Source organism: Drosophila busckii, chromosome X, assembly GCF_011750605.1.
Source record: "Drosophila busckii strain San Diego stock center, stock number 13000-0081.31 chromosome X, ASM1175060v1, whole genome shotgun sequence".
In the NCBI taxonomy this organism is placed as follows: domain Eukaryota; kingdom Metazoa; phylum Arthropoda; class Insecta; order Diptera; family Drosophilidae; genus Drosophila; species Drosophila busckii.
The window spans coordinates 20965443-20989639 of record NC_046608.1 but is presented as its reverse complement, the minus strand read 5'-3'; the positions used below and the strand labels follow the sequence as shown (position 1 = coordinate 20989639).

The window sequence follows — 24197 nt, the reverse complement described above, 5'->3', positions numbered from 1 at the left end:
TTTTGATTAACTTTTTACTTACAGCGTTTGAATTTTTTTTAAGTGTATGAATAAAACGTAAAATCTCTTAAGTTAAGTTAAGCGTAGCAAATTTAAAAATGTGCTTACCTCATCACACGCCCATCTGTGGCTTGAGCTGAAAGTATCGATAAACGATAATTATCTAGATCAGCTCAAGCTCTCAGGCCTGGCGAACATTTCGAAAATTTTGCAAACAAAATTTTTGTTTTTGTTTTCTAAACTAAACAATTTCGATTGATTTAAAATAATTAATAGGAATTCTTTATTTCTGGAAATAAACACTAACGTTAGTCGATGAATGCAGAAGCAGACATTCATATATATAGTAAATATCGTATATATATTTATATATATGTGTATACACTTATGCTTATGCTATATACGTTTGGCACTTCTTGTGTCTATTTAGGCATATAAATACATACAGTTCTATATAGTCTAGAAAGCTAATATGTGTTTGCTAGGCATTACCTGATTTGAAACCCACACTTAATCGATTTAAAACAGAAACAAAACAGAAAACAATATTAAGCAAATATAACTTTAGCTGCTTTAAATGTTGGCTTTCTTTATGTACAACTTTGGACTAGAAAAAAAAGCTATATTTCTTTATGATTGTTATTAAAGTAGTTCCAAAAAAAAAAAAAAACAAAAAAAAACGGTTTAAAAATACTCTAAGCTCTTAATGTTAGTATTAAATACAACGCCTTTTAGTTGTTTAGTGTCCGGTGAATGGCGCCAAACGTTAGTTAAGGGGTGTCAACTGCAGATTTTGCGTTGCAAGCAAAACAAAATGCTAATGCCACAAGCGTAAAATCTCTTTGATTCTCTCTCCTCTCCTGCGCGTCAGGATCTCCTCTTAAATGTGTAAGGTAACGCCAGACAAAGCAGCAGCAGCAGCAGCGTCGCCTTCAACGGCTGAGGAGCTCAGCTGCTTGGAGTTGCTGGCTGATTGTATAACTTTGCCCTGCTCCATATCGATAACAATGCAATCGTAAGCTGGCGGCGGTAAATCACACTTGACTACGCTATCATAGCTTGGAGGCAACGAGTCCACAATGCGCAGCACATCGTTTTGGGAATTTATCTGCAAGGGAGAGTGAGAGAGAGAGAGCGATCGAGTTAGTTATTGTAATCGATTATATCGATAGCTTTAGCTTACGTGTGGCAGTGCTCCGTTGCCAGCTCGATTGCCAGCCTCATCAATGGGCCCCGCCCATATGCAAACGCCCATGCGATGTGTGACATAGCCACAGATGATGATGCTGATCACCAGCATGCCAATGCCCAGGGCAAACACCAGCCAACGCGAGTCTGGCTCATGCATTACATGCAGATTCTTTTCCAGCTGCAGTGCGCAAAGGATGAGCACAGGCACCGCCACCATGGCCACCAGCAAATCCAATATAGGACGCTGTCGATTGCTAGAGCCGTTGCCCAAAGCGCCGCCGCGGCTCAAGCCCAAGGCGGGCGCAGCATGTGAACTGAAGTTCTGGCTGCTGCTGTTCGGCGTTAACGTTGAGCGTGCCACCACTGTATTGTGATTCTGCAGCACCATGCTAAAGAGGAAGAGAAAGAGAGCGAAAGAGAGTAAGTAAAAATTATAAGCAAATAGCAAACAAATAATTTGGTACAACTAATATTTAAAAACTAATTATTATATATCAAACTATTTATAGATCACGCAAAATAATGAAGATAATGTCATAGATTGAGAGCCAAATGTTAGTTGGGTAAGTACAGTTATTTATTATAAGCATAGCTAAGAATTAACTGAACTGCGCCTACCAGCCACGCCCATAATATTGTTTGTCAAGCAAACACGCCGAGACTTCAATTGATACTCAATTGAAAAACAGTCTAGCTATATATGTTATACCTGTAATATGAACAATTCGTATACTGCCATTTTATTTTTTATTGATATCAATTGCTTGCTGAAATACACTTGGCAACTGTATATAGAGCAGAGTCAGCCGATTTTTAGTATTAAGTCAACTCTTATTGTATTTTAAATGCATTTATATGTTTGATGAAGTCAGTTTGTTAGCAATTGTTAGCTGCACGCTAAGTTCTTATCAATATGCATGTGAAAGCCCAAAAAGGGGCGGAGCATTTTATAGAGTTGAGGTTGAGTAGCTAAGTTTTGAGGGATTGGCTGTCGGCACGAGATTTGCACATGCACTTGACTGGCAGCTGATAAAGTCAGCGAGGCGCACGTGATTAATTTATTTGCATTTAATCAAAAGTATTTGCTGATAAACAAACTGCAATTTGCTGGCAGCTTCAGCAGCACCTGCCAATTAACACATAGAGAAGGCCCCAACTGAGGCCAACAATGTGAACTAACTAAGCAATAGAATAGCGAGTTTCAATTAAATCACTTTACAACAAAATTGAATGCGAATTTTGTAAGTTGAAACTGACGCAAAGTACACTGCACTGGACAACGTTGCGTATGCGCAATGTGTAGCGGGTTAGAGTGACAGTTTGTAACATAAATAAATAATGCAGCAGTGTTAACTGTTTATTGTAACATAAATAAATTAAATAAATAATGCAGCAGTGTTAACTGTTTATTGCTGCTGATAAGTAGTCAAGACAGTTACACACATATTAAGCATACGCACAGTGTGCATAAATCTACACTAGTATTTATAGTATAGAGCTTATCAGTCAAGCGCCTCAAGCAGCAGCGCATAAATATTTGCATTTGTCAGCTGAGCAGGGCAGGCAATGTTTGCTCTTAAGCGCAAATATTAACATTTCGAATTGCATTAATTTTTAATTGGCGCTCAGCTGAAGAAGCGTGAAGAGTGAAATGTAGTTCTAAACCAGCAGCAGCTGCTGGTGCTGCGTGCGACCTTCAGCTACACACGAACTGATGAAATATGCTAAAGAACATTGATTGAGGCGCCTTGGGCGCTTTTGATTTGCTATTGCTTTGTTGTGGTTGTAACCAGTTGACAGCAGCGCCAGCGTTAACAGTTGGCAATTAAGCCAACGACGATGTGTCGCGTTATTGCTGTCGTCACAGCTTTCAACGTGCAACTGCCACATGACTAGAAAATTGAACTCAACTAATGTGAGAAGTCGTAAATAAAGACGCTATAGCTTAGCTAAAATATGATTTACAATTTAAGCTAATTGCGTGTTGCACAGCTTTGACTACTTTATGTTCTTGTTATTTTATTATATTTGAGCAATGCGTACGTGCCCAGAGTCAACAACTCAAGGTCATTGCATTTTCATTCATAAATTCTATAAACAGTGCAACGACCATTGATTGCTTCCTGCTACGTTATATATATACATATATATATATATATATTGCTATATAGCAGCTTCCTTTACTTTCAACATGACGTCGCCGCTGTCAGCGACTGACTAACAAATGAGCCGCCATAAAAAGTTATATAAAATTGAAAATCTAGCAACAGCGCATACAGTGGCTGCTAACTGGGTCAAGTGTCAAGGGTAAAGTGAAGTAAAGTGCTTACAACTGTATAAGCCGCTTGAGCGTGTGTCTGCAGTTAAATCAGCAAATTTGCATTGCTGTCGCCACCTTTTGCACCTTCAGCGTTCCAAGTTGGGCTTATCAGCAATTTAGATAAAAGCAACTTCATATTTTTTGCTGTCTTGTTTGTTTGTCTGTAAAGATAAAAACAAAACGTTGCTCAATGCAAAGCTCTCTATGCTTCGTTTTCATTTGAGATGCGTCATTATTTATGAGCTGCTGACGCAAAATGCAAAAAAATATGCAATGCGCTTGAGAATCTTGTGCCTTATCGGGCGCAAGTGATAAGCTCTCTATATAGAGCACCATATATAGTATATATATATGGTATAAGCGCGCTACTTGTTGCAGCAAGCCAAGTTAATACACTTTGCTTGCTATATTTATTTAGAACTTACAGTTTTTTTAATTAGGCATTGTTGTTTTTATCTATTTGCTGATAATTATCTGTAACTGTAACAGCGTCTAATTGCAAGAGATACGCGAGACGCTGACACTTTTGAGTTGGGAAAACTACAAATTAGCTTTAATAGCCAATACATATGTATGTATGTCACATACATTTATCTATTGTATATTAATAGTATATTATATTAATTGAAAGCCACAATGTTTTGTATAATTGTAGCAAGAAACGCGCGGTATTGGCACATGAAATGAACTGAACTGAGCTGAAATGAAATGAAATGTGTGTGTGTTTTGATTGACTAAATTACGCAGCACTTGAGAGCAACTGACAGCTAGACAGAGAGAGAGAGAGAGAGAGAGAGAGAGAGAGTGGGAGAGAGGGGGGTTGGGCGGCTGTTGGGCTAGAGATGTAGCAGTAAAAAATGTAGCAAGATTACTTGCAGTTCCTGTTTGGTCACGTAGACCGCATTTGACTTTAATTGTTGTTGAGCATTCTGCTTATATTTCTTTTATGCTTTATGCTTTTGTTACGCTGTTTTTTTTGTTCTTCGCACACATATAGAAAAGATTGAGAATTCTATATATAGCAAGCTAAAAATGCAAATATATTGCTCTGTATGTTTCAAACTGTTCGTTGAAACAGTTGAAATTGAAATGGACTCGCACCTGTTGTTGCGCATGTTTCATGCCGCGCGTTTCGCGTTTCAATTTTTTTCCTTTATCAGCTTGGCGCATAATCGCGTTTGAATTTAGGTTTGCCCCCAATGCTGCCCCTGAACCCGCAGCGCCCTCTGGCGTTCGATCACATGCACAACGTTCCTTAACTATTTATAGACCAATAGAAGACAGCGCCGCATGTAAAACATGTTTATTATGTTTGGGCTTTACTCACTTGATTTTTTGGCTTCTGCTCTGGCTCTCTGCCTCTCTTTGTTTAGTTGCGTTGCAAATAAATTTTGTTTACATACATATAATATATATGTATGTATGTATGTATATGTTAGCAGCACAAACACTCACAGCAACAAAAAGAAATTATTCTATTATTTTTGTATTTTTTTTTTTTGCACACGCGTTTGGCTCTTTGCTTCGTTTGTTTTGCGTATTGTTTTGGGTTTTTATTTGAGATCGAAATTGTTGGAAGCAATGCTTAAGCGGAAAGTTGAATGCACTTTTGGCGTGTGCGTATGCGTAATATTTAGTTTGACTGCAGCTGCTGCTATCCCTATCCTTTTTATCCGTGCTGGCTCTGCGTATACTCGTATCGCGCCTCGCAGCCGCTCTTGCCACGCACGCGCCAGTGAACCATTACAATTTTAAATTTACACAAGTTTTGCTCCACTGTGCAGCCACTTCCTTTGCGCTCCAAACACACTTTCAAAGCAGCGCACACCAAATATTCTCAACAATGTTGCTGCATTAATTTCGCTCGATTCTTGTGCTCGAGATTCCTCGACGCGCGACAAAGAACAAAACAAAAAACACAAACGACGAGACGAGACGTAGCGCGAACTGAGATGAGATGAGCGCCCAGCGAACTGTTCGCGAGCAGCGTTAAGTACTAACTGCCAGTGCCGACGACTGCGATATCTCTAGCCACCTAGACAGCCTCAGCATTGACGTCGCAAGATGCTTGCGCTCTCACTCGCTCTCGGGTGCGCTCTCGCTCTCGCTTGTACGCTCTATGGCCTGCTTGGGTTTATCTGCGTTATTGCTGGGATGCCAAAACGCAGGAAACTGTTATGATGACAGCATCGCAGGCTAGGCTTTAAACTTGCTACAACTGCAAATTGATACATTTATGCAAAAGTTCTAAAAGCTTTTTGATTTATTTAGTGCTACATACTGCTGCTGCCTTTGATGTTCACAACTGGGCTGGCTGGGCTGGCTGGGCTGGGCTGATAAGCGAGTCTCATCGGCTTATCAGATTGTCAAATGATCGCAGCTTTATGATCTGCACACGCACACCAGCTAAAATGTTACACTGTGCAAAAAGTGTGTTTACTTTGCTTTGAGTTCTGTGTAAATAAAGCACACTTAATAGTTAGCCAGAAGTCGAGACACAACGCGCTTGAGTAAATAAATTATGAAACCATATGCAGTCAGTTTTTATATACAAACGAATCCGAAAGTGATAACAATGGCACCACCAGCAGAAAAACAAAAAACCAAAACAAAAACAAATATAAAAAATATGTTCAAACACAAAACAGATAAATACTTTTGGGGTTTCGTGTGAAATACCTATCCAGGGGCTGTAAGTTCTCTCTGCATCATAAAAAAGCGAAAAATATTTCCTAAGATTTTGTTATCTTTTTATGCTTTTATACTGCTGCGGGCTGCTAAAGTTTATCTAACCAACAAAGATTGCATGAAAGGAAACACCCTATAAAAGAAAATAATAAACGATTTGGTTTCCGTGAATATCATCCGTACTCAGAATAAAACTATTGTTTTATTAAATTTCCAATGAATGCAGCAAATGCTTTGCACGAATTTAACAAGCCACGAAACGCTTAAATCGAACGCCATACTACGGCTAAGTTACAGCTTATAAAAGTTTAATATTTCACAAACATTTCCTTTGCTTACTTTCATGTAAATTAATGCAGTCCTGGAATTGCAATCATCCGGAATAGTAGCTTGGCTGCTCACAGGGACGTCGAGATTCGTTTTACCCAGCGTTTCATCTCTAGTGCGAATACCGAGCTGAAGTGCTCCCCAGCCAGCTTGAAGTGGATAGCTGCTACATTAGACAGGCCACCTAAACAGCAACAACACACAGTCGCAAGGACAGCGCAAGCCTTGGAGCGAACCATAGCTACAACCAACCGCCACGACCGGACAGCAGAGTCTTCCAGCTTCGTTCGTCCTGTGTGCAACAATAGATTTCCGCAGGCAGCAGCATCCCAATCGCTATTTGCAGAAGCAGCAGGAGAGGAGTGAGACAAACGTGGCTATGCGGCATTGAATCTGGGACAGACTGTTAAATACAATTGTAGCGAAAATAGCAATGATGACACCGCAGCTGATGAAGATCTCAATATAGATACCTACACCACACATTCCAGTCCAGCAAACGATAATCAATTACAGCCGCGTAATAATAGTAATAAATAAGTCAATAGCTTCGTTAGACTAGAAATTTATTTTCACAAAAGAAAAAAAAAAACAATAGTTGTACAATAGTTTAAGTATATATTTCAATACAGTTAATACACAACAAACAAATATTTAATATTTCTGTATAAAAAGTTTGTAAATAAGTATTAAGTTGCCTTTGTTCGAGCGCCATTTGTTGTTATTTTATTTAGACAAATTTGTAATCAATTTGAAGCTCCTGCTCCTAAGATATCCTTCTAATTGCGGAAATGCATAAATTGTTGTGCTGCTGTGTATCAAATTTATCGAATTGCATACCAGGATACCCAGGATTGATATAAAAAATTCTCAGCATGTTCGTTGCTTAAGTCTTTTTTGTTTACATTTCGTATGGAAAATTTCCATGCAAATTGTTCGTTTTTTAGCTCCTGCTCCTCCGTTATCCTTCCGCATCCCAAAAAGGACATGGCATTTTCGAGCCTAGGCATAAAATCCTATCTCTATTCTGCTACAGGGAGTAGCTAATTGCTATATCTTCTCCAAAAAAATTTAAAAAATGCAGGTTTAGTCGTAAAGTGTGGCCCAAAAAAAATGTCCTTTTTCTTGAAAACTACAAGGACTACACGGATGTCCTTTGGTGTCCAAGTAGTACTCCTTGAAAGCTTTCAGAATATACCATTCGAAGGACGAAAGTCCTTACACGTGAGCTGACGCGTAGCCACTTTTTATACATTTTTTATTAAAATATAAAATTTCCCGTATCCTTGCCAGGATCAGGACGAAACTTGTGCCAAACGGTTCCTTTTTAAAAGAGACATATCATCTGGGTGAACGAACCGGATTATCCTTGTAGTTCCAGAGAAAACAAGGATTTTGTGTTCTTGGCCACTTTCCTCGCGCCCTGGGGCGAAAATTGTCTAAGTTGATGGACATTTAGATAACCCCATACTTTTTTGATGCAGTTCGATAGAGTCTCGTCCTGTGAGTCCCGGGAACCAAGAATTTTGGAAATGCGGCCTGATCCTGCCGAGATATGGCCACTTTTCTCTAGAGGATTGCCAGTGCTTTGCCGCCCTTGGCGGTATGCAGCGGATATTTTCGTTGGGTGCAATGCTTTTGTACAGGGTCTGGTTGTTGTCTCCACTAATATTTCATCGTGAAAGTATGCAACACCTTTTTGTATTGCAAGTGTTTTGCTAAAAGTGTTGCATACCGCCAAAGGCTGCCAAGCACTGGCAATCCTCTAGCGAAAAGTGGCCATATCTCGGCAGGATCAGGCCGCATTTCAATAATTCTGGTCCCGGGACTCACAGGACGAGCTCTATCGAACTGCATCAAAAAAAAGTGTGGGGTTTATCTAATGTCCATTCAACTTAGAAAATTTTTCCGCCAGCAAGTGGCTAAGAAACACAAAATCCTTGTTTTCTCTGGAACTACAAGGATAATCCGGATATCCTTTACCCAGGTGATAGTCCTCTTAAAAAGTAATCGTTTGTTATCAAATTCGTCCTGATCCTGGCAAGGATTCGGGAGATATAGGCATTTTTCTGTATACGACAAACGCTGTTTTTCTCGGCTCCTGTAAGGACTTTCGTCCTTCGAATGGTATATTCTGAAAGCTTCTCAAGGAGCACTACTTGGTACACCAAAGGACATCCGTGTAGTCCTTGTAGTTTTCCGAGAAAAAGGACATTTTGTGTTTTTGGGCCACTTTTTGCGACCTAACCCCCTGCAAATTTTTTCAAGAAATTTTTTTGTGCAATCCTGTATATCCTGGTATGCAGATCGATAGATTTGATGCCTAGGAGCTCGAAAATGCATGTCCTTTTTGGATCGGAAGGATAACGGAGGAGCAGGAGCTAAAAAACATTGCAATATGCCCATACAAAATGTAAACATAAAAAGACTTAAGCAGCGAACTTGCTGGCAATTTTTTTTGTGCGATCCTGGATATCCTGGCATGCAGTTCGACAGATTTGATACCCAGGAGCTCAAAAATACATGTCCTTCTGCATTCTGAAGGATATCTAATGGGCTGGACATTGCAAAGAGTGTCCCAGCAGGCAAAATAAGTCATAAATCCAAAGCAATAAAAAATATTACAAAATAGTCTTTTTAGACTCTATTACACTTAAAAATATTTTTCTAATAATTTAACTTAACAAAACTGGGGAAAGTCAATAAAAAAAAAAGTTGACAAGAATAAGGCGAATAACAAAATATACGTCATAGTATTTTGAAATTCCCAGTCTGTGACTAAGCGCACGAGTTTAAATGATCATTTTATGCGGGTATTTTTTGACATTAATTAGTTTAACTGGAAACACGCAAATCAAAGTCGGGTTGCTGCTGCAGTTGCGCCGAATCCTTGGGCCAAACAATATTCTCAATCCAGTCGAGGTAGCTTGAAACACGCGTGTAGATGCTGGGTGGACCACTAGCACAGCCTTGTCCAATTGAAGTAATGCCAACCACATACCAAGTTTTACCCATTGACAAGAGTAGTGGTCCACCGGAGTCGCCCTGGCATGTGTCACTCAAGCCGCTCGAATCGCCAGCACAGAGCTGTGAACTAGCCAAGCCAGAGGCAAGCACATCCGTAGGATAAAATGGTTGACATGCCGTCCGCTCCACATGCTGTAGGTTAACTTTGAGTAGCTGTGCCGAGGATAGGCCGGTAAAGCTTGTTGAACCATAGCCAACAGCAGTGAGATTCTGCACAGGCAACGCTGGGGTCTCCCATAGGCAAGCGGGACGCAAACGAAATGGCGCTCTGCCCTCCAGTTCCAGCAGGGCAATATCATTGTAAGCTGTGCGGTCGTCATAATTCGGATGCGTGAAAACACGTCGAATTTTGTAGTCTTCACCCATGCTGAGCGTTAGATTATCACCGCCCAGGCGCACCATGCTAGGTGCTTGACCTCCAAAATTGATGCAGTGCGCCGCCGTTAACACAAAGTTGGGCGCAATAAGTGTGCCACCGCAGCGATACAAATTATTGCCAGCAACATTGGAGGGCCAAGCTAAGGCGGCCATGTGGGGAAATTCGCGAAAGCTGGTGGGTTTGCCGCCCACTACAGAAATTCCAAAGAGCATTGAACCCTCGCATTCAACACTGCTGCGTCGCTGCTCCAGCGCAGGCAGTGTGGGCTTAGTCTCCTCCTCGCAGCAAACAAATTGTTCAAATTTAACGAAGTAACAGGTTTTAGGCATCTTTTTTTCACGCTGCCAGCGTTCAAGTGCAACTGGGCAGTCCTCCAGCCGCTTGCAGCTACCAGCTTTCTGTTGCTGCCCATCCAGCCAGCACTCATCGTAAGACTCCTTCGGGAAGATAATACCACGCTGAGATTGCGGCCGTATAGCAGGCGTTGCAACTAATATAAAAGCATGATTTAATTTATTATGCGAAATTGGAATTAAGTTACTCACCTGCTGCATATACTACAGCGATTAGAAGCAACGGCAGTACCATCAATTTGCTTTTCATTTCCTTGGGGTTTTAGCTTTTTGAGCTGTTCGTGTACGTGTTGAATCTGCGACTGCGCCGCTGGTTCTGCTGGCAGACGACGCGTTTTGAATTGGTTTTATTTTTATGCGTCGTTTGAATTGAAACCAGCCTGGCAACTTCAAAGCTCTCGCGCACATTCCCATGTCTAAATATGTAAACATGTGTATACTTCGTATGTATTTTTGCTTGTTTCCAAATTATCATTTTGCTCTGGTGAGCACGTGCTCGTGCAAAAGTACAGCGACCGCAATTAAGACAGGTTTGCATTGTGTACATTGATCTGCAAGTAATTGTTTGTTTTAATAAACATTTTGTTTCAGCTGCACGTGGGCCAGGTCAACAAAATGTCAAGTCAGCGTGCACCTATTGTTGGATACACTTGGAGCAATTATTATTGTAACTTGTGCAGTACACATAAGTTTGTGAGTATATTGTAATTATAAATTAGTATTAGTTACTAATTCTTAAAATACTTTTAATAAACGCGCCAAAAAGCTTTTAGATGATTAGAATAAAGTAAATATACTAGATGATAGTTGCAAAGTAATATGTTATGCTTAAGGCACGTTTTTCAACACTATACTAGATGACAGTTGGTGTTGAGAACTATCATGGCTATCGTTATCTGTATGTCATACATTTGAGACGAACCAAAAGCGGCTCTAGCGCAAGTATAAGGGTGGCCTAGTATTAGACCCGCTATACAATTTAGTTGCATGTATGCAGAGCAATCTCTTTTTGTTTGAACTCATTCAATTGAAACGAACGTTTGAATCGAACTCATACCACGTCGAACACGGCTCGAACGCTTTTTATCGGTTTTTCTGCTTTTTTTGCCTTTGCTGGCAGCACTGATAACAAAAGAAAACTAGCTACTGAGTGGTGTGCATGTGTGCCGCGCACAGTTTTTACATATCGTTCAGACCGGCAAATTTACGCGCGCTGTATTTACATTGTAAGTGAAGCTCGCGCGCGCAATAGGACGTAAATAAAGAATTACAGAACGCTTTCTTTTAGGGCCGCTGCGGCCTGGTGCAAATCATTAAAAATAGACGCGTAATATAATACAAACTATTTTTTTTCTTGTGTATAGATATGCGTTGTGTGTGTGTGCGCTAGACTTTTTTGTTTTTGTGCAATTTTCCAATTGTATTTTTGTTCGTGTGTGTGTGTGTGTGTGCCTGTGTATCAGCAATTGTTTCATTTTGAATGAATAGCACTAAGTCTGAAGGTGAACCAGTTGTGCGCTTGTGTTGTTGTTGTTGTTGCTGTTTGACTTAAAACAAAATTCAAGTGCAAGCCTTTGGCAATGACGTCATTAGCTGATCAACGGCCGAGACGTGTTTTCAATTTCATTTGTTGTCATTTTTATTGTTTTAGCCAGAGTCATGAATCATGCTTGCGCTTGTTCAAACATTTGACTTTTGGAATAGCCACAACCTATTGCGATCGATGACGTCAATTTGATCCATTCAACTATAGCCCTTAGTCATAAAACATAAATACGTGGGTGTGTGTGTGTGTGTGTGCAAAAACTAGAATCATGACAAGTAAAGAACAACAAACGCACATTGGCAAACAGCAGTAACTAGAAAGCAACAGCAACAAGTAAAACGATTGATTTTGCCTTATCAGCTGATAATGAGAAATTGCTCAAAGCAATATTTTGCGATAAGATAAGATTAAAAAATAGATGTGTAACAACACGCGCATACATATACAAACATACAAAAGACATAAAACAAAAGTGCAAAAAAGATGATGTATGAAGTATATAAATTCTTTTAAATTTTTTTTTAGTTAATTACAAATTCGCGTTATTCAAAAGCAGCTGCAAATAAAACTTCAAGCAACAGGTGAGTGGTAGCGAATGAAAGAGTCGGTGGGCGGGTGGGTGGATGGGGGTACAGTGCAAAATGAAATACTGTCGCTCTTTTGGGGACAAGCTAATTGCAAAAAATTTAAATTCTATGGAGATAAATTTAAATATTAAACATTTCTATGTATGCATATATCAGCATTTATATATATGCATATATGTATATAGTACATGCCAAGTTTATCGTTTAGCTTTTTCAGATGAATGCGGTTTTAGTTTTTATCTAAATGTACAAACATACATTGAATTTCCGCCTATTTACGCGTTTCTCATGTTGGCATGCATGTTATTAAAAACTTATCATGTATACATTGTATATAATGTACAAAAATATGCATACATGTGGTTGTTTATATGTTGATTAGTATATATTTTGACCTGCATTCAGCAACTGCTCGTAAAAACGAATAGGAATAGCTGGAAAGCAAATTTGTATACATTTAATTTTTTTATATACATACATACATATGTATGTGCACATTTATTTTGCAAAGAACAAACAAACTGCATGATCTCATTTGAATGAAATCAAGCGCAGCAACTACAGAAATATAAAAAATAAAAACATTTGCTCTGCTAAACAGAACTTATATCTAAATTTAGTGTAACTATATTAATTTGATAATTAATTGCAATTTCTTGTGTTGACAGACGTACTGCGAATAAAGTAAAAGCATGAGACGCAAGCAATAAAGTAAAATAAAGAAAGTGTAGCGGAAATAGAAACGTAAACAACTGTCGGTAGCGACAAAATGAAAAATAAGTAGATCTTTGACCAAAGACCAGCTAACAAAAATATTTAAAAGACGAGCACTTACAAAATACTTAAACAATTTAATTTATGTAAAATAAAGCTACATTTGTTTATTTTTTATTAATATAAAGTCTGCGTGGCTTGTCAACACCTTTAAGCATTTCTTTTTGTTTTTTGCGGATCATTCAACTTGCGACATGTGTGCAAAATTTCAAGTGTCTCTGCTGCTTTAAAAATTTTAAATTTTTAATGTGACAATTGATGTAAATTGCAGTTGGTATAAAAATGATTAAGCGCGGCAAATCTCTTAATCAAATGAAACAAAAAGCGAGCATAAAAAGCTTTAGTTTTGTAGATTTGTTCTGGTTTAAATATAAACTATCCACCTACTCAGTCAGTAGTTGCAACAGTCTAAGATTAACAGATTAGATTAAGTCCATTGTCTTAGCTAAGTTTATTCAAAGCTTATTTGCTTTAGCATTGATAGTCCAATTCATAAATTGGGCTAATACTTTGTTACAACATGACTAACAAAATAATAGTGGTCTAGGCAAAATAAGAGTATTTGCTTTTGGAAGCGATCGAGCGTTAAGCAAAGAAGCCCAAAAAAGGGTTGATAATGCTCAAAAGCATACGCACACCAATACATAGACACAGCAGCTGACTGAAAGAAACACGCACACACACAAATAGGCAGACATATTTATTTATTTCTCTTTTCACTTATTGCTACTTCTACTTCTACTCGTTATCTGAGTCGGAAGATGACTCCATGAGGGATTCCAGAAAGGTGACGCTATGCTCTTTTATCACATCGTTCAGCAACTGCAGCGTCTTGGGCTGCTTCATCAAGTCCGCTATGTGGTAATCGTTCAGCGCTGGATTGCCCATCAGATTGCTGCGCAGTTGCTTAAAGCGGCGTCGACAGCGCCGTTGCAGCGCTGCTTCAGATAGCGGCTCATCGTTGTCGTCGTTGTTGCTGTCGGCGTTGCCCTCCACCAAAATTTGTATGGCCAACTGCAAATTGTTGTCGGCGCGTCGCAGCGCTAGGCGTGCTTCACCCTCGGGATAGCCCATGTCCTGCACCAGTTTCACCAGTGGAGCGATCTCTGCTTTAGACTTCGCCTCCAACGATTCATCAGCAGTTACAGAGATGTCGGTCGACATTTTGTTTTAATTTTGTTTCTATGCTTTTGATCTTCAAACAATGTTGCGAAATGCGAGCGCGCTTTTTGGCAGGGCTGCGTAGTTGCCTGACGATTGTTATCGTTATTAATCGACGTTGTAGAGTCAGCAACACTTTTTTTTTGATAGAATTTGAAATTTCATGGTAACTGATAAATTTAAATTGCCAACTAAGTTTAGGTACGCGAATTAATCTCGCTCTATAGTTAATTTCAATGTGTGACTAAGGCGCTGTAATTTGATATGCCTGTATGTGTATGTATTGTAACCTCATAAGAGGGCGTCATCCATTCGCAATGCAATTTGAGATTAGCGGCAGCTGCGTTTGATAGAAAATACGAGAGAAAGCAAATAGTTGAGTTAAATTCAATTGCAGCGACGCGTACAAAATTTAAAGTATTTGGAAATGTATGAATATGGCGCTTTAAAAAACAAAAACTAGTGTAAATCCCCATTTGTGCCACTTTTTGCTGTGGGGTTGATTTTTTGTTGCTTGCTTGCGGCTCGTTTGGCCCACTTTATTGTGGTCATAAAACTGTCAGTTCCGACCATTCACCAAGTCGTCTAACGTCTGATTTATGGCGCAGAACGTCGCCCACCCCACTCCCCCATTTCTATGCTGGCCCTCAAAGAGCAAATTCATTGCATGCACTGCGACCATCAGCAAAGTGCAGTTCCCTGGAGTAAGGGGGTGGTGTGGGGTCGGCACGCTCTCTGGGCCAGAAGGTCGTATGCGGCTAATGTTGGTTAATTTCTGTGCCGCGCAGTAAAGAAGAACGTAAAAGAAATAAGACAATAATTATGATAGCAAAGAGAAAAAAGCTTTCCGCTTATTGGTTTTTTTTTTTTATAAAAGAAATAATTGAGGGGTTGAGCTCAATACATTTTGAAAATAACTGCATCATAAATTTTTAAAATGTTAACGATTTGCAGAAAGTTCTTCTATAGCTACATATACCCATTGCTATAAGCTAAGCTGCTAGTTTTATTTACAAGGTAACTACAAGTCGACTTGTGCCTTGCTTAATGTTGCGTGCACATTCCGCAGATGCAAGCAAAGGAAAAGGGAGTGCAGTGTATCGTCTTGCAATTGGTGGCCACCCACACTTAAGTGTGTCAAAGTTGCTGTGGCCAAAGGGGAGGGGAAGGGGTAGGGGTAGGGGTAGAGCAGGGAGTGCGACTGGTTGGTGGAGTCATAAAGCTAATTACTTGCAGTTGACGCAATTTTTATTGATCCAAGCGCACTAGGTAATTGCCGCTGCCATCAAAGAGATGAAGCAGGAGGGGCGAGCGGGGCAGGGCAGGGCCATCTGTCTATATGACGCATCCGGCAAAGAATTTTTAGTGACGAAATGTTTGAAATTTTTGTGTGTTTTGTTTGCTCAACATAAAAAAGAAATCCAACAAGAATATTAAGCGCCAAAGCCATCATCAACGCCCGCGCAACGTCAAAGAATTTGTTTCTCTCAAATTTATATATATATATATAGAGCCATATAGCTGTGTAGTATTTTCAATTGAGTCAATTTGGCAAAAAGGCAATCGAAGAAGATAAATTATGTTTTGTGGTCAGGCAGATTGCTCAACTGGTGGTTGGAGTTCTATATCTATCAAAATGTCAAGTGGGTGAAAGACTTTAAAGATTTAGCTAAAAGCCTTACAGCATTCTGTTGTAGCTATTAATGTTTAGCTAGCATTATCTATATATATATTTATATATAAATTTCTCAATTAACTCAATTGTCTGTGTAATTCAAATGTTGTTGTTACTCTCTCAAGCAGACACAGACCTTCAGTCACGATCTTTGATTCTATCAAATTGCCCCTGAACTTTAAGGTTGCAAACGCAAAAAATAATAAATAAACACACACACACAGACACGAATAGAAATCAAAATTGCAAATACCGTTGCTAACTAAAAAGAGAATTATTTGATTTTCATTTGATATTCAAGTTGGTTAATTGAATCAACAAAACATGTGTCTGCTCCTCAATGTCAACTCGAGTGAAGGAGCAGCGACTGTTGTGTGTGTGATATGTAAATTAAATAGATTGTGTTGTTAGCTGCTTTTAGTCATAAAATGAAATAAAAACAAACGTAATATGTTAAATTTGCACTCAGAAGGGTTTGCAGCTGAGCATTGTTTAGTTTATTTATCATAAAATAGCATAAAATATACAAAACTTGTATTTCAACTACACAAGTCTCTGACGTCATTTGTTGTATTTTTGCAAGTGATACGATTTGGTTTATTGCCAGTCTAATCGATTAAATACAGCTGTAGCTTAAACTGGTTTAAAAGACTAACTTGAGCATTAATTTAAAAGCTACAATTGATTGAATTTTGCATAAGCGAATATCGCTTAAGTTCTGTACATTGGTAAGCTCGCTTCAGTCTCAAGATCATGCCCATAGTCTCAAGTTCGAGGCACGGCTGGGTTACCTTGAGTAGCACGAACTTGTTCATTGTTAAATTTGAGCGTTCAGTTTCCCAAGCATTATGAATAATGCCTCAGTCAGTCAGTGAGTTAGTCTGGCTGGCTGGCAGGGAAACAACAAAGGCAAATACTAATTACTGCATAATTTCAGCTAATTTGTTTAGTGTAATTAGCTGCAGTGAACGTGACATAAACTTAAGTGTATCAACGATTATATATATGCTATATATATATATAGCAAAGTAGTTGCGTGAGTCATTGGCGGTTATCGAGTGCGATTGCATTTGCTTATGCTTAATTAAAAATCGTTATTGTAATTATTATAGATTGGTTGTATGCCCTTAAGTTTGTGGCAAGTGGCAAGCAAGTGTTTCATGCCTCGTTCAAATGCTATATATAGCCCATATGCATGATGTGTCCACTTTGTTTATTGTTATTGTGTTGCTGCTGCTGCTTCTTCTTCTTTTTATATAGCATAGCTAAAAAGTAAATTTGTTTGTTTGTAAACAATTTTCGGCTGCCTTTTGAACATTTTGCCTTCAAAATGTATTTACACAATTTATATATTAATTGTTCGCTGGGCGCCAATTTTAACAACAATTAGAGACAAAGCATATTGTGTTGAATATAAATATTGATAGAGCTACATGTAGTTCAATTTGTTGGACAACAGCTCAGCAATTTGAGCTCAATTTAAAGAGAAGCGACTCTTTAAGCAATTAAATTGCTTATAAATATTCAGGCGAATTTCAAAAAACTTGAACTGAAAATTTGGTTTATTTACTATATTTCCATTTTAGCTGGAAAATACTATTATAAGCGTTTTCCCAGTTTTCCGACTGAATCATGCGCTGTTTTTATTTGTTTTCAGCACAATTTTGTGTACTTTACTTAGCAATAAATAAATACATACTAACTAGATGCGGGTTATAGCAATTAATTTTATATTTTATGCTATAAATATTTGTAAATTTTCGCCATTTGGGATATCAAATTGAAATGCTTCTAGTTCTAACCACAATGCGATTTACTGTTGTTTAGCTCTGAGAGCGTTGGGAGCAGCAAGCGGAGGCGACGGCTGGGCGTGGAGCACAGGAAACCGCAAATGTGTTTCTATGTTGCGCATTAGGCGTCAAAGATGCTGGCTGGGGCTGGTTTTTGCCAATTGCCGGCTGACTTTGGCCTCGACCAGCCGCCAGCCCACTCTCACTTTTGGGGCCCGCATCAGGTCGCAAGACAAAAATTCGTTATGGGTAAACTGCTATGAGTAGGCTGTGGCTTCGACTTGGACTGCGGGCGTAGCAATCTGCATATGGAGAGTCTCGAAAATAGAGTTCAAATTGTTGTCTAGCGGAAATCGAACGGGTTGGCAATGCGCTCAGCCATAGCCTCACTCTCAACCTTAGCATATCCCTTCGAGAGTTGCTGCCATGCATCGCTGAACAGAGCTCGCAATGGAATTGAAAATTTCGTAAGAAGACGATCCCCAGCAGATTCAGTTTGGCATGCGCTATATGGAGCTGGAGTTGGAGTTGGGAGTTGAAGTTTCGCAACGGAAGTTGTGAAAAATGCACTTTACTGGTTTAAAGGCGCGGCTGCAGTGACTCTCAAACTGTAACGTTTAGTTTGTTTAATTGAAATTGCAGACGTCGCATAATTTCCGCTGTTGAAATTTTTCGCTGCTCTCGTTTTGTTTTTACTTTTTGAATCACAATCCAGGGGTGCGCTGCTCTTTAATCTAATTAAGTGCCCAGCCTGGGTTGCTGATGATGGCAATTATATGCAAAAATACAAAAATACCAAAATATATATAAATGTACAGTTATATATTTCCCTGGGGCGTACTAAGCCAGCCGCTGACATTTATATATTGCCTTGCTGAAAATTTAAAATATATGCAAAAAGTAATAACGCAGCAGTAAATGTAAATAGCAGTTCGTTATAGTTTTATCTTTGTTTCAAAATGTTATTAGCCATTGATTATGGTTGAAATGTAAATGTCGTTCCACATCTGTTGCTACCAAAAGTTCAGGTTAAAGCCACCCCCCGAGTGGGCCCAAGGCGCGCGCTTTGTTTGACTTATGCAAATTTAGTTGGCACGAGACTTGGGCAACCCCCAGTTGGACTCGCGCAGTCCATGGGGGCGAGTGTGTGTGGGTTCAAAAACCTTTTGGTGACATTTGTCCTGGCCGGAAGTTGAGCGCGCGCTGGGGGTTGCAACTCCATCGATTTTCCCTGCAAGTTCTGTGTGTGCCCCAAAAACAAATATAGAAAAATAAAAAGCAAGTCACTGGGTCGTAACGCAAGTCATGCCTCCAAATATGTGTTGGGGGTGGGGGAGGTAGGTGCAACTTGGCACGAAAATTTATGACACCAATTATTTATGAATATCAAATTTGTTTTTTGTACTTTTTTCTTTTATTTTTTCCTTTTTGTTGTTGTTTTTTTTCGGGGTCGGCAGACAGACAGACAATAAACTAAAAATAACATGTGTATTTGGTGCAATTTTCATTGCAGGCAAGGCAGCAAAACGGAAAAAGGAAAGTGAAGAAAGGAAAAGCGGAGCACGTAAAACTTGGAGCTGAGTTGAGTTAAATTGGGGCCCAACCCAAGGACGCAGGCAAGCAACTGAAACTGAACTGAACTGAAATCGAAAGCGCCCGAAAACAAAAACAAAGACAAAAGGAAAAACATGTCAGCGCGCAAGAGTCAAACACAAATGGCTCCTCCGCCGCCGCCGCCCAAGCCTGGCAAGACTCAAGCCAATGGCAACGGTTCGCTGCCGAATGGCACCGCCAGCAACAACAACAACAACAATAATAATAACAACAACAGTAAGGGCCACAGCTATAACAACAATAACAGTAACAGTTACAACAGCAATAAAAGTGTCGCAGTCACAACTCCCAGCGAGCACGAGGCACCGATTCCCAATCAGAACAGCAGCGCCAGCCAGCGCAGCCAGACGCCACCGCGCACAGAGCAGGTCGTGATGACGCCCCGCGGCAAAACCGCCAACAGCACCGTTATACTCATCGAGCGCAAGCTGATCGATGAGATCAATGATCGGGTACATGTCGCCGGCGGCGACCACACCGGAATTATCATCAACAAGGATACGCAGTCGGCGCAGAAAAGCGCCAGCAAGGCGGCCGCGCTATCCTTGGAGTTCCGCGTGTTCCTCGTCAGCGCCAACACGGGCAAACACTCGCAGGAGTCGCGTACGCTGCGCTTCTGGTTCCGCGACTGGCTGACCAACGATGAGAAGCAGGCGCACATAGCGCAGGACTTCTTCAAGGAGCTGGTTAGTCCGCAGGACTTTCCCAGAGGTAATAAATCACTCAATTGTAGATATGCGAATTGTCTTTGATTGATTTGTATTTAAGCAATTGATACTATTGATTAAACAATAGCCTTACTAATTATTTTTCTACTGCTGCGACTTTAAGACTATGTGGGATTCATCAAGAAGATAATGAAGCTGCTGCAGCACGGCTATCCAGAGATCCAGTCCATTGAGATTGAGCTGCGCATTCTGGAGGAGACCTCAGCGCCGCCCTCACGTCCGCGTAAGCAATCAATACCTATCAAACTCTGTGCTATCTACTCTCTCTATCTATCTATCTATCAATCTTCTATATATATATGAATATTTTGAAATTGTTATGGGTTAAATGTAAAGCGCGCGATGGCTATATCATCTACTGCTATGGGGACTGCAATCGCAAGTTCGAGGAGGCGTTGCTGGCGCAGCGTAAAACAGGTGATGGCGACAATCTGATGAAGGCCATTTGGCTGGACATGTACACCGAGCAGCTGAGCGCTCGACGCAAATGAATTAATATCCTAACCATGCCCCTCCCCCCACTTCACACTTCACACTCCTCGCTCGTCTGCTTCTGTAGCTACTAAAAATGCGAGAGTAACTTAAGCTCATTGGAACTATCTTTGTGTCTTTTGTTTTTGTTTGTTGTTTGTTGTTTTCGTTGTTTGTTTAACAAAATGCACGCAGTTGTTACAATTCGCTTTGATTTGCACCCATCGCTCCGTATTTGCTAATTGTAAAATAAACTGTTTACTAAAAATAATAAATGCAACGCCGCAGTTGCGCTCAAACTGTTTCAATGCTTGCCAAACTTGTACAACGTGCATTGCCCTCTAGCGGGCACTTCAGGCAACCAGCCAGCCAGCCAGCCAGTCACTTAGACTTGAGTGAGAAAGTGCAGCGAAGTGGGAAGTGGGGTAGGGGCGGCAATTACGCTAAATGTTGTCATCAGCCTAACCATGCCCACCAATTTGTCGCTGTCTTACGCCTACGCCTCTGCTGTTAACCATACTTACTTATTAAATATGCTAACGTGTTTGAAAGTCTGTCTGCAATTAAATCTCAAGTCTCTCAATCTCACTCACAGTTTCGCTGGAGGAATCACAGTTTGAATCTCCGCCGCTGACACAGGAGAAGGTGCTGGAGCTCATTGAGCAGGCCTACCCCAATCCCATATCACCAGAGGACCTTGCCAAGTAAGCGCGTTGCACTTATTGTTAGTAAATCTTATCAATACTCACACACACACTCTCTTTCACCGTCTAGGGACTATGGTTGGAATGAGCAGGACGTGCTGCTGGTCATACAATCGCTGCAGGAGCGCAATCTTATCAAGCTGATGGAATACAATGCGTACACGCGCATTCATCACGAGGATAAGGAGATCAAGGTGGTTAAGCAAATGCCCACCATAGCCTCGAATAAACAGCCCACGATTGCCATTATTACGGCTCAGTATTGTGAGAAACTTGCCGTGGATGCCATGCTGGAGAACAAGGAAACCTTTGTGCGCTATACAACAGTCGGTAGGTGGCGCCAGCGGACTCTACTTATAGAGTATATGCTAACATCTACTTAACAAAACTGTTGAAAGGCTCTAACTAATTGTTAAACTCTGTTTTTTATCTCCCCATCTCTTGTTGCTCTCTCTATATCTCTAACTCTCTCTCTCTCTCTCTCTCTCTTTGTCTTGCCCCCACTGTTGCCCGCTTGTGCGGGCTTCGATTGATTCGATTCGTGTGTTTGCTTGACAACAACAAAATTTGTATCTTTTGTATTAATCCCTAACTATTGATTCGCATCTGGCCGTACTCTGAATCAATATAACAGACTCCGATCCCAATCTAACGAACTCACTCAGAAAAACCAAAAAGAAACGCAGATTTGGTAAGCACACTGTCTCTCCCCCATAGGATTTATCCATTATTCGATATATGTACAACATATAAAAAGTGTACATACATAACTCTAGTCACGCACATCAAAATAAAATAAGGTCAAGTTCATTGTTCGACGGCAAGTTGCAAAATAATTATCAACTCATTGTTTATAAATAAAGACTGGAACTGGAACTATCTTATATCAAATACAAATGTTAATAACGTATTATTACTATAAATATAAAGCTAGTCATGTCACGATATTTTTAGAGACTAAAGCTGAGAGCCTAAATATACGAAATAATGTTGTTAAGTATTTTTTAGGGATTAAAGTGTCATACATAAGTTACTTTTTATAAATCCCCTTCATCTAAATTTATAAAAATAATCTTTTAATTATCTTGATTAGAAGAACACGAATATGTGATAGACTTAACATTGCTTTAACTTATTAATATTAAAAAAAATAACAACTACTTTTATAGGGCTTTAAATATGTTTATTTATTTATTCCTATCATTTCTATAATAATTTATAACTTATGCTAAGCTAACTTAACACAGACTAGAAAGCAACTTAAGCGATACCTGAACTTGACCTTCATAACAATTGTTTTCTGTTTTGTTTTTGGTTCTTGCCACCTTACCACCCCCTCGCCCCCACTGGTTATTGTTGTTTGTTGATTTGGTTATTGTTGTAAATGTATACTTTGGCTTTTGTGTGTGTTTTGGTTTTTGCACTAATGGGTTTAAGATACTTTTGGCCAATTGTTATGAGTACCGTTTATTAAATGTCACTGTCACACGCACATGTATATAGCAGACACGCCCATACGCCCACACATATATGTGTGAGCCCCATTGTACATGTGTACTTTTATAATTTACACGAATTACTTCTAATTATTATACATGATTCAATTTGCTGCTTAGGCGAATCAAACGTTTATACCTTGGGCAACATTGGAGCACATCGGATCGTGAGCACCAAGCTGCCATCGGTGGGCAGCAATCGTGAGGCAATGACAGCGACGGGAAATACAACAACACGTCTGCTGGGCACATTCCAAAAGGTCGACTATGTATTCATAGTGGGCGTGGCAGGCGGAGTGCCACACTATACGGACTATAAGAAGCATGTGCGTTTGGGCGATGTGGTCATCTCCTATGTGGACAAGCAGCGGGCACTGATGAATAGGTAAGTGTACTTGGCTGCCAGTAGCTTGACTAAGCTAATGATGTTTCCACTTTTGAGCAGCAAGGAGAAACCCTATGTGTATGTGTATAAGAGTGGCGAGGATGTCAAAACCTACTTCCCCATCAATGATTCACTACAACAGATTGCCGAGAGTCTGCAGGCCAACATGGAACTCAAGCGTCCCTGGGAGGCATATCTCAACGATGCACAACAAGTGCTAGCCCAGAAGACGGAAAGCAACTTTTCTCGCCCCGATGCCAAGAGCGACAAGCTCTTTATGAATATTGGCAATAACGAGGTCATTGAGGTCGCCCATCCCATTGCAGCCGATGAGCTTAATGGCGTGTCTAGGCTGCGCCTGCATTTAGGTCCCATTGGCTCTGGACGGGACTTGGTGCGCAGTGATGAGCTGCGCACGCAATTCGCACGCAAGTTCGGACTGCTGGCTACAGATGTGGAGATGAGCAGCGTTCTGGACAGCATTATCGGCAACTGTCGTGAGAGCTTTATACTGGTGAAGGGCATATCTGACTACAAGGACGGCATGTCTACGCGTAAATGGCTAAATTATGCCTCGCTCTCGGCTGCTGCCGTTGTCAAGTCTGTCATCTGCGGCATGGATGCACCCACAAATGTATAAGTGTGCATTTCATATTATGATTTTAATATTTTCAAAACTGTATTTTAATTTTTGAATTTTTTTTTGCGTTATTAACCAAAAGCGGGGCTTTGCCCTTTAGTAGACCAAAATATATATATAAATATGTATATTGTCCTAATACTTGATGAATAATGTGTGTGCGAGTAATTTTCTTGTTATTTATTTGTTATGCTTTTGTACTACAATATACATACATATAGTATAGAATATATATTATACACACATAACTCTTTACAAAATATATATATTACATTTACTGAGTATATTATATAAATATATATATATATAACACAAGCACATACCTTAAAAATAAATATGTG

General features: G+C 39.9%; 5 protein-coding genes across 8 annotated transcripts; 2 read left to right on the top strand and 3 right to left on the bottom strand.

Annotated features, from left to right (window-relative positions):
* Positions 1 to 255: 255 nt before the first annotated feature.
* On the bottom strand, positions 256 to 5707 carry LOC108607131. Its single transcript, XM_017997767.1, has 3 exons — positions 4839 to 5707; positions 1184 to 1580; positions 256 to 1108 (listed from the first exon to the last, which is right to left on the bottom strand). The coding sequence occupies exons 2-3, from the start codon at positions 1577 to 1579 to the stop codon at positions 881 to 883; spliced, it is 624 nt and encodes a 207-aa protein (XP_017853256.1). The 5' UTR covers position 1580; positions 4839 to 5707; the 3' UTR covers positions 256 to 880.
* LOC108607132 lies at positions 1520 to 7099 on the top strand. The gene is made up of 3 exons (XM_017997768.1): positions 1520 to 1611; positions 1701 to 1754; positions 6559 to 7099. The coding sequence occupies exons 2-3, from the start codon at positions 1744 to 1746 to the stop codon at positions 6890 to 6892; spliced, it is 345 nt and encodes a 114-aa protein (XP_017853257.1). The 5' UTR covers positions 1520 to 1611; positions 1701 to 1743; the 3' UTR covers positions 6893 to 7099.
* Positions 7100 to 9225: 2126 nt separating this feature from the next.
* Positions 9226 to 10946, bottom strand: LOC108605740 (serine protease snake). The gene is made up of 2 exons (XM_017995538.1): positions 10478 to 10946; positions 9226 to 10422 (listed from the first exon to the last, which is right to left on the bottom strand). The coding sequence occupies exons 1-2, from the start codon at positions 10533 to 10535 to the stop codon at positions 9362 to 9364; spliced, it is 1119 nt and encodes a 372-aa protein (XP_017851027.1). The 5' UTR covers positions 10536 to 10946; the 3' UTR covers positions 9226 to 9361.
* Positions 10947 to 11408: 462 nt separating this feature from the next.
* LOC108607024 lies at positions 11409 to 24036 on the top strand. 4 transcript variants are annotated; one of them, XM_017997608.2, is made up of 10 exons: positions 11409 to 11511; positions 12357 to 12412; positions 19332 to 20143; positions 20264 to 20383; positions 20497 to 20577; positions 21227 to 21335; positions 21406 to 21665; positions 21970 to 22026; positions 22952 to 23216; positions 23277 to 24036. In XM_017997608.2, the coding sequence occupies exons 3-10, from the start codon at positions 19507 to 19509 to the stop codon at positions 23854 to 23856; spliced, it is 2109 nt and encodes a 702-aa protein (XP_017853097.1). In that variant the 5' UTR covers positions 11409 to 11511; positions 12357 to 12412; positions 19332 to 19506; the 3' UTR covers positions 23857 to 24036. The 4 variants fall into 4 exon arrangements, with proteins under 4 accessions (XP_017853097.1, XP_017853100.1, XP_017853098.1 ...); XM_017997611.2 differs by lacking the exon at positions 20497 to 20577; XM_017997609.2 differs by lacking the exon at positions 21970 to 22026 and having other exon boundaries at positions 23277 to 24035.
* On the bottom strand, positions 13875 to 14356 carry LOC108605077. Its single transcript, XM_017994644.1, has one exon. The coding sequence runs from the start codon at positions 14354 to 14356 to the stop codon at positions 13931 to 13933; it is 426 nt and encodes a 141-aa protein (XP_017850133.1). The 3' UTR covers positions 13875 to 13930.
* Positions 24037 to 24197: the final 161 nt, after the last annotated feature.

Excerpts from the sequence above, each read along its gene's own strand:
- LOC108607131 (XM_017997767.1), bottom strand. The coding sequence starts at position 1,579 with ATGGTGCTGCAGAATCACAATACAGTGGTGGCACGCTCAACGTTAACG. Across the intron at positions 1,109-1,183 it reads GCAACGGAGCACTGCCACAC|ATAAATTCCCAAAACGATGT; the intron begins GTAAGCTAAAGC and ends TCTCCCTTGCAG.
- LOC108605740 (XM_017995538.1), bottom strand. The coding sequence starts at position 10,535 with ATGAAAAGCAAATTGATGGTACTGCCGTTGCTTCTAATCGCTGTAGTA. Across the intron at positions 10,423-10,477 it reads CGCTGTAGTATATGCAGCAG|TTGCAACGCCTGCTATACGG; the intron begins GTGAGTAACTTA and ends CTTTTATATTAG.
- LOC108605077 (XM_017994644.1), bottom strand. The coding sequence starts at position 14,356 with ATGTCGACCGACATCTCTGTAACTGCTGATGAATCGTTGGAGGCGAAG.
- LOC108607024 (XM_017997608.2), top strand. The coding sequence starts at position 19,507 with ATGTCAGCGCGCAAGAGTCAAACACAAATGGCTCCTCCGCCGCCGCCG. Across the intron at positions 20,144-20,263 it reads TCCGCAGGACTTTCCCAGAG|ACTATGTGGGATTCATCAAG; the intron begins GTAATAAATCAC and ends TGCGACTTTAAG. Across the intron at positions 20,384-20,496 it reads AGCGCCGCCCTCACGTCCGC|CGCGCGATGGCTATATCATC; the intron begins GTAAGCAATCAA and ends TTAAATGTAAAG.